General features: G+C 43.2%; 1 protein-coding gene across 2 annotated transcripts in view; it reads left to right on the plus strand.

Moving 5' to 3' along the window:
• The window catches only part of LOC138945773 (uncharacterized), a 39993-nt gene extending 33517 nt beyond the window's left edge, over nt 1–6476 (plus strand). For both annotated transcript variants that reach the window (XM_070317285.1, XM_070317286.1), the window contains exons 7-8: nt 2378–2506; nt 4386–6476. In XM_070317285.1, coding sequence (XP_070173386.1) covers nt 2378–2506; nt 4386–6016 — 1760 coding nt within the window. In that variant the 3' untranslated portion in view covers nt 6017–6476. The remainder of the gene's footprint in view (nt 1–2377; nt 2507–4385) is intronic.
• The last annotated feature ends 3463 nt before the right edge of the window (nt 6477–9939 follow it).

A 9939-nucleotide genomic window follows, 5' to 3' on the forward strand; every position in this document is an offset into this window, starting at 1 on the left:
CTTTAAATAGTGGTTGACATGTAGGTTCGAAATGTGTTAATAGTTTCGGTACAGTCAATGCATCTTTAAATAGTGGTTGACATGTAGGTTCGAAATGTGTTAATAGTTTCGGTACAGTCAATGCATCTTTGAATAGTGGTTGACATGTAGGTTCGAAATGTGGTAATAGTTTCGGTACAGTCAATGCATCTTTAAATAGTGGTTGACGTGTAGGTTCGAAATGTGTTACTCAGGATTAGCTTTTGTGACTGAGACTTGCGACGGCTGAAGATATAGGTTAGCCCAATTTGAGTTTTGATTGGTTGTTGAAACTTCTTTGATGGTTAGGTTTTAACATCATGTTTTTGTTTCCAAGACATGCCTTCAGGAGAAGTCATGCTAAGTTGGGGAGAATGTGGTGAGTGAGAGAAATCTGTATTGACATTGTGTGACTGTGTCAATAGAATTATAATTTCTAGCGCATGTATTGCGTGTAGGCTGTTATCATAGGTATGACGTCGGTATGACGTAGGTTTCAGGGTTTCGTCATTTCACAGACAGGGGTGTCAGCTTGTGTCTATCGGTTACGTCTGCGTGTTCGGTTTGAATGAAAACACACAGACTATGCATTTGTTTGAATATTCCTGAATGGGGAATGCTTAGTTTTGTTCTTAATAAGTTAAATTAGTTTAGATCGTATTGATAAAAGAATGTTTGGGGTGGCGACGCATAATCAAGCAGCGTCATATAGGACCCTCTCCCCCCTTCCCCTTTTCCCGACTAAAATGAGTAAAAGTTGTAATGAACTCGGCCAAGGTTGAAACAAACGCGCACTTGTGGCCTGGACTGGCAGAGAAAGAACATGTCAAGCCTTGCCGGCCTTGGGATGAATTATGCATAAATTTGTGATGCATTTGTGAAGTGAAAAAGTGTGTGTTGGTGTGTACCAATTGGAGTGATGGAGTGTGTGTTGGCTGGATGTCCTGGAACCGAATGCTGTTGTGAACCAGGGAGTGTTTCGTGTCCAGAGATGATGTAGACCAGCCGAGCGGACTCTTGGTGGGATAGCGTGTTTTGTCATAGCGTGTATGTTTAGCATAGCGTGTTTATGATAGCGTGTATGTTTTACTACCGTGTTTATGATAGCGTGTATGTATAGCATAGCGTGTTTTACTACCGTGTATGTATAGCATAGCGTGTTTTACTACCGTGTATGTATAGCATAGCGTGTTTTACTACCGTGTTTTATCATAGCGTGTTTACTACCGTGTTTACACCAGTGACTTTATAGTGTTGTGGCAACAGAACTTTTTCGAAGTAGAGATTTGCCTCACCCCACTTCTGACACCACATTTTGGAGTATGTGTTTCCACCTTTTTCAGACTAAGTGTTGAAAATGTTTATTGAAAAGTAGCATTAGTCTGACGAACCTATTTTTAACTTTTATTTTAAATGCTTGGTGATTGCGTGCGTGAGTGTTATGCAATAAAGAGGACAGAGAACATCATTCAATGTATTCTACCAACTTTTTATTGTTTGTGTACTCTCTCCCTCTGCTTCTTGTAAAATTTGCCAACACCCGCATGCGCTCCACCACACATTTTTGGGGGGCATTTACTTGTGACCCACTTGAGCGATAAGGCCCAATGTCATTGCAGTAATTGTGTGTACGGGATAGTATGAATACGTATGTATCTTCCCCTTCTTGTAGGAGATAAGTTTGAGCACGAAAGGTCACAATGTACGGGGATCTTCTTCTCCTTCTTCGTGTGCCGCAACTCCCTCGTACACCCGTGGTTATTGCACGTAATCGGTCTTGTGCTTGTGTGTGTACACACGAAGGGGAATAATGCACTCGCAAATATCCTCCCTTTACCTACCAGGCGCGGCCGGGATTCGAACGAACATCTTGCCGCATGGGAGCCTGGGGTCCTATCCACTTGGCCATTGGGCCCATCTGTACGGGGATAACTAGGAACAGCTAGCTCCATCAGACCGGGTCCTATCCACTTGGCCATTGGGCCCATCTGTACGGGGATAACTAGGAACAGCTAGCTCCATCAGACCACATGACGACAGCAGACCTACGTAAAGAATAATGTGAATACGCACAAAACTGCCGCAGTTACTTTGTGAAGATAGCAATGTGAAAAGACGATGTTCGGTTCTGTATCAGTGTAAATGAGTGAATACTCTTGCTTTAGTGAGTCAAACTTTCCCACGTGACATCAAAGGCCAGTCACTAGCGAGGGATGTGTCTAACCACCTGGATAAGGAGCACGTGTGGAAAGCTTGCCTCAATGAAAGCAACAGTTTAGTTCACTCTTTCACTACCCATACAACCCATTTCCGTAGTTCGACCATTCACACACACATTTTTTTCATTTTCATCTTCCAGGAGAGTTTGATCACGATGCGGTCATTGTCCACGATCAGGACCTCGAGGAACTAGCACGTGTCCACCTGAAACCAGGGTTAAAGGGCTTGGGCTTTGACGTCATGGACGAAGTGGCCACTCCCGGCAAACGTAAGAAGATGATACTAAAAATATCTTCCTGCTCGCGCGTAGACCATCTTATTTAACCACCATAGATCAATTCAGTCTGTTGTGTGTGTGGGTTAACAGCATCCTTGCTCTTTGAAAAATGCCAAACTCTACAGCCTGGTATTTTACTAAGTGAGCATTTGGTGCTGAATTAGTTTAGTAATTGTCAAGTTAGTAAATATATTCAATAATTGAAGGCACAATACTTTTTCGTGAAAACCGTTGGGCTTACTGTCTCGGATCAGGCCAGACTTTTACACGGGATAATTCCATCCCTCCACTTGGTCACATACCAAAAATGTGCACAGTGGCAATTGTTTGATGAATTAATTGTGTAAATGCAACCTGTGGCTTTAAAAGAAATACATTCATAAATAAATTCCTACTGTACACGGAGAGCCCCCAGGCTGTTCTTTTTTGGTACGTGACCAAGTGGTGGAACGGTTTTGTTGCATGTCAAAGCCTCGCCAGATGTGACTTTTTGTACGAAAAGAATTGATCGAAGTGTGCCATTAATTTGAGTATTTCGGTATTTTGTATTTTTTGTCCTGGCTGTTTGAAGTTCAAGTTTTCCGGGCAAAATAAGTGCTTACTATGTGGAGGCCTAGGGGAGATTGTTGGAGGGGCGTGTGTTTTCTAGTCTAGTCAAAATTAAAAATGTCACGTCAAGGTTGAATCGTGACTCATCGGAAAATTGAATGTCGGATACTGCCAAATTAAAACAACAGTCAAAACACCAACTGTACTTTGTTAATCTCTAGAAAAACATATATTTAAGGTACTACTGTCTTCAAGTGACGTATTTTTCTGTGTAAATTGCTGTTCAATATTCCTTCCGCATGTTCTTTTTCATTATGTGATATTTTTCATGGTTTTGGCATAAGTGCCGGAGAAAGCTGACGCCATCTTGACCTCGTATTGTGTCATGTTTTCTATTGTTACTGTGATATTTTATTCTATTCGTCGTTTCAGCGGAAGTGCTGGAGAAGGCTGACGCCATCTTGAACTCCTATTGTGTTCTATTTTCTATTGTTATTGTGATATTTTTTTCTATTCGTCGTTTCAGCGGAAGTACTAGAGAAGGCTGACGCCATCTTGAACTCGTATTGTGTCATATTTTCTATTGTAATTCAATCAAGTTGGCGTTTTAATGAAACAGATCCTGTGATTGGTATACGCGAAGTGATGACGTCGAATACGTGACGTAAGTTGATGCATGAATTCTTCCGGACTACGTCAGTCAATTCCAAAGATCGCTTTTGTGATGAAAAGAATTTGTTTTAGAGTTTGCTGTCCAGAAACCCGTCAAAAAAGAAGGGAAAATGTATGTGAAAGAAAACAAAACAGGAGCAGAGTGATAAGATAGGAATACAGAGACATATTTCTTGGGACTTGACCCTTGCAGGTAGGTGGACTGAAAGTAGTGTGTGAACAGAACAGAACCAATTCTGTTTGTTTACCATCGCATGAAAGCAGGAAAGAGATCGTCGTCAGATTGAATTACAATAACACTAACATGCTTCCATTTGAAACTTCGAGGTCGTCATCGTGGATTGACGCCCGACCAAAGCTAATTGAAGCCCGACGGAGCAAATGACGACCTCGAAGTTTCAAATGGAAGCATGTTAATGTGTAATTGTTGTTGTGTTATTTTTTTCTATTCGTCGTTTCAGCGGAAGTACTGGAGGAGGCTGACGCCATCTTGAACTCGTATTGTGTCATATTTTTTATTTTTATTGTGGTATTTTTTTCTATTCGTCGTTTCAGCGGAAGTACTTGAGAAGGCTGACGCCATCTTGAACTCGTATTGTGTCAAATTTTCTATTTTTATTGTGGTATTTTTCTCTATTCGTCGTTTCAGCCGAAGTACTTGAGAAGGCTGACGCCATCTTGAACTCCTATTGCGTCATCCTGGCCTTTTCTGACGAGGAGCTACAGCAGTCCTCCAATCGATTCCTCACTGACGTCACACAGCTCAAAGCCGCCCGCAGTGTCGTCTTCGTACGCTGTGACGTCACACAAAACGGCAAAACTGACGTCGGCTTCTCGGGTACGCGAGACGACACGGAAGACGGTTTAGTTTCGCGGAGTTGCGAGACTGACGCGGAAGCAATGACGTCAAACCACGTCATGGAGGAAGGCCGATCAGGGAGCCGCCTAGCGGAGGCGCCAGACGCCAAGGCGAAGGACTGGAGCAAGGTGTGGAAGGACGAGAGGATGAAGGCCTTCAAGAGCCTCCACTGGCCCCGCGGTGTGACCGCCCCCACCACCCCCAGCCACCCGATCGGCAGGAAGCAAGCCAGACAGCTGGACAAGTTCTGGTACAACCTGCGCAACCACCTGCCCAAGCCTGCCAGCAAGAGCCACGAAGGAAGGTCGTCCCACCGGAGAGGGAAGAGAGAGAGGAAGGGCGTCAACTCGACGAGCAGTGAGCGAAGGTTGCTGGAGAGAAGCAGCGCAGACAGAACAAGTTCCCAGACCGCTGACTGCACAACCCCCACACGTGGGCCAAGGGGCCGCAACTCCTCACAACTAGGCGTAGAATCTACAAACATGGAACGACAGGGAAGCGGTATTGATCAGCCACAGGCCACAATGCAGGCAGCACAAAACCCAGCTTCTTATGACGAGCCTGATGACGTATTTATTGACGTCAAAACAGGAGACACAGGCCTGGGTGACATCAACCCGGGACAGAACGTTCAGCCTTATTTGCACGACGTCGTGCAGGGAAGGGGTTTTCCGCACATCCAGGAGCGTGGTTATTCCAACGACAGCGTGGGGGAGGACCCGCAAGGCAGCAGTGACGATGTACCGGCGGCAGTGAACCAGTACAGGCAGAGCGCGCCTGATGGCTTTTCACCTGCAGTGCAAACAGTGCACCCAGCATCGTCTGACCCTAACGGACACCGCTCGTCCGTCCCTCCCAGGCAAATCTACGATAAAGCTGTCCCGACAAAGCTAGAAGCACAGTCATTCCCGTCTAAAGATTTCATATCGACAAAGCTGGAAGCACAGTCATTCCCGTCTAAAGATTTCATATCGACCAAGCTGGAAGCACTGTCATTCCCATCTGAAGAATCCACACCGAGTCCTCCACAGACTTCACAGAGTCCTGCAGGTTCTCCAGATGTTACTGCTCATTTTAGTTCCCAGTACGCTTCCTCGCCTGAGCGCCAGTCCTTACCGCCAGAAAACACGACTCTCCTTGACCTTTTTCCGCGCAGCAATGGCGTGGCTTCCGTTGGTGGTTCTTCTGGCCACGCTGGTTTGTTGGCAAGCAGAAATGACCTGGGCAAGGACAAGACGTTTTCTGATGACCCTTCTGGTCTCAAAGGTCCAGTGAGCGAGACAGGAAATGCTGACGAGAAACGGGAGACACATAATGACGTCAGAGAGCAGGACGGACCCAAGGCGCCGTACGACACCCAGGAAAGCGGCTACCATTCCATGTCACCCACCTCAAACCCGGCCTATGCGCTGTTGAACTAGACCCTCATACGTCATCCAGGAAAGCGCCTACCATTCCATTTCAGCCTCCTCAAACCAGGCCCATGCGGGGCTGAACTAGACCCTCATACGTGATCAAGCAAAGCGACCTCCATTCCATTTCACCCTCCTCAAACCCGGCCTATGTGCTGTTGAACTAGACCCTCATTCGTGACACAGCAAAGCGGCTACCATTCCATTTCACCCTCCTCAAACCCGGCCCATCCGGGGCTGAACTAGACCCTAATTCATGACCCCGGAAAGCGACAACCATTCCATTTCACGCACCTCAAATCCGGCTTATCCGAGGCTGAACTAGACCCTCATACGTGATCAATGAAAGCGGCTACAATTCCATTTCACCCACCTCAAACCCGGCCTATCCGAGGCTGAACTAGACCCTCATTCGTGAATCAGGAGAACGAGTTAGAATTAGGCCTGGGTACAGGGGCAGGCAAGTCGGGGTGGGGGGGGGGGGAGTGGGGTGGGGGGGGGGGGAGTGGGGTGTGGGGGGGGTCGGATGGGGTGGGGGGGCAGAATACCAAGCCTGAGATTATAGCAAAACTAGAGAACACCAAGCCTGAGATTATAACGAAACTAGAGAACACCATGCCTGAGATTATATCGAAACTAGAGAACACCAAGCCTGAGATTATAACGAAACTAGTGAACACCAAGCCTGAGAGTATAACGAAACTAGAGAACACCAAGCCTGAGATTATAACGAAACTAGAGAACACCAAACCTGAGATTATAACGAAAGTGGAGAATACCAAGCCTTAGATTATAACGAAGCTAGAGAACACCAAGCCTTTGATTATTACGAAGCTGGAGAATACCAAGCCTTAGATTATAACGAAACTAGAGAACACCAAGCCTTAGATTATTACGAAGCTGGAGAATACCTTTACCAAGCCTTAGATTATAACGAAACTAGAGAACACCAAGCCTTAGATTATTACGAAGCTAGAGAACACCAAGCCTTAGATTATTACGAAGCTAGAGAACACCAAGCCTTAGATTATTACTAAGCTGGAGAATACTAAGCCTTAGATTATTACGAAGCTGGAGAGTATCAAGACTTCAGCGCACCAGTGCCAGTGATGGAGGACTTTGAAGCCGCCTTATTCGATGTGCCCCCCCCCCCCCCCCCTCTTCCCGTCCTGACAAGAGCTTTGCATTGTGATTATTAGTTTGTCCTTGTACTGAGTCTTTAATTTTGCGATTTTCAGTACGTTTGTTGTGTTGGAGTGGTTATTGCTTGTTGATGTTTGGTATTTACCCTGTATTGTTCAGAAACAGCTTCCAGTTTTCGTTTTATAGCTGTTGTATCCAGTTTCAAATTTAAGTGTGTGTGTTCAAAAAAAAACCACCTCACTTGTAACCACGTTTTGGTATTGAAATACACGGGAAGATAAATAACCAAATGATTACATTGTTTCTTTTTTTTTGGAAGCAATTAATTATATACAAATTCTCCCAATTTAGTTTGTACTTTGTCTACTTAGAAAAGTTGACTTGGTACATCATATGAATATATAGGTCGATTAATTTCACTCGTGAAAGATTTTCGTAGTTGGTTGTTTTCTATGCAGTTATCTAGAAAATGTATTTCATCTTCTATTACTCCACATGTCTCACATAATCTATTTTCCCTAGGTGTATTGCTGTATCTACCAGTTTCAATTTTCAGGTCGTGGGCGCTTATTCTTAGTTTACACAACGATTGTTTATATTTTGTTTGTTTTATGCATAACAGATATGGTTCCGTTTTATAATTTGTTACTATTCTTTGATAAAAGTTTAACTTTGGTGAACTTCTTATTTGACCTTTCCAGAATTGTATAAATTGGAGTTCCAATTTTTGACATAACATAATTTAACCTTTTGACATTAAAAGTGAACTGATTTTTCCACACATGATCTAATCCAATGACTTCTAACAATTGTTTTGCAAATGATATCCATGGATATGTTTCACTGCCTTTGGTGTACATACGATTATATACTTTGCTCAGATGAGATGTTTTTGGAAGATCCAATATGTGTAACCAGTACGCAATGATATTACATATTATGTTAATGCTAACTGGGAATCTTCCTAATTCTGCTAGTACTGGTACTACCATAGCTTTCTTATGTACCCCAAGAATTTGTTTTCAGAATTTTTAATGAACTTTTTCATGGTGATATTTACAAGTCATCCATTCCTTAACTTTTTGTGATAAATCTAATAGTTCATTTGTGTGGAAACCAGATTTCTGCACCATATTGGTGAAATCAAACTATCATACAATTGTAACATAACTTTTATGTTGATATCAGTTTTACGGAACGTTCGACTCCTGCTTTGTTTGCTTGTTTGCTCACATGATCTTGTGCTCTATTTAAATTGCCGTTTTTAGGTAGGACAACTCCCAAATACTTATATTCTTCAGCTGTTTGAATAATGTCTTCTCCACAATGAAAATATATTGGCACCTTTGGATCTATTTTTGAAAATACTACTACTTTGGTTTTGTCTCTGTTTATCTGTAATCCCCATTTTTGGCAATACTCATATAGGTAATCTAGTTTCCGCTGTAGGCCTTTCGTTGTAGATGAAAAAAATAACTAAATCATCAGCATATAAAAGACATGAAGTTTGATCATTCGAATGAGTTTCAATTTTGGGGGAATCATTATCCAACAAGTTATGTGTAATATCATTTATGAATATGTTGAATAAGGTTGGGCTTTATGTATGGCCCTGATGTACTCCTTTTTGACAATTTTTTGACAATTAGTTCCCTACTGTATCCATCGGTGTGTGTGTGTGTGTGTGTGTGTGTGTGTGTGTGTGTGTGTGTGTGTGTGTGTGTGTGTGTGTGTGTGTGTTTTCAGGAAAAGGTGGACTGGGCCAGTGGACCCAAAATAAAGTGGGATCGGTCCCGGTAACTGTAAATAAAATCATTCACTTAAATTGTATTTATTACCGGCCATTGTTTTAAAGTCTTCAGCTTGATTTCTACAGACGTGTTACATTATTAGTGTAAGGGTGTTTCTCTTATAGTTTTATTTTGAAACCTTCAGTTTGATTTATGTGAGTTACTTGAAGAATGTGCCATGGCATGTGCAGTGTTGAAAAAGGGATATAATCTGCTTATTTCTTGCAAATAAAGCTTTTGTTTGCTGTGTCGTACTTTGTGCTTTGATTTCACGTTGTTTGTCAGAAAACAAGCTGCCCTAGACGCTAGAGTATGTTTGTACCTACTCTCTCTCTCTCTGTACGTATGTGTGTGCGTGTGTGTTTGTGCGTACGTGCGCGCGCGCGCGTGTGTGTTTGTATGTGGTTGTGTGTGTACCTTTGTGTGTGTGTGTGTGTGCGTGTTAGTGTGTGTGTGTGTTTGTGTGTGTGTGAGTGTGTGTGTGTGTGTGTGTGTGATTGGCTGTATGGGGACGAGCGTTATCTTGCTGTAACACAAAGGTTGCGTGCTGGCTGTATATGGACGAGCGTTTTCTTGCTCTCTCTCTTTTTCTCTGTCTCTGTCTCTGTCTGTAGCGAGGGCCGTAGCTTGATACTCTTGTGATATATCGCACCTGATTCATGCAATATCACAAAGTATGATCAGTGTGAGAGGTCTGTTAAATTCATGGGTATGTCGTCCTCTATACTCAAAGATTTTGAAAATAAAATAAACAAACATTGTATTCTGTTTAAAGATTGTAAATGGGGAGGTGGGGTTAATCATCTGATACCAACAAAACTAAAACAAAACAAAACAAAACAAGTCGCGTAAGGCGAAATTACTACATTTAGTCAAGCTGTGGAACTCACAGAATGAAAGTGAACGTAGTCCGCCGCTAGTGCAAAAGGCAGTGAAAGTGACGAGCCTGTACAGGAACATTCCGATAATTGAGTGGGACAGGATTAAACAAATTCCCAG

The sequence above is a fragment of the Littorina saxatilis genome, linkage group LG13, assembly GCF_037325665.1.
Source record: "Littorina saxatilis isolate snail1 linkage group LG13, US_GU_Lsax_2.0, whole genome shotgun sequence".
NCBI lineage: Eukaryota > Metazoa > Mollusca > Gastropoda > Littorinimorpha > Littorinidae > Littorina > Littorina saxatilis.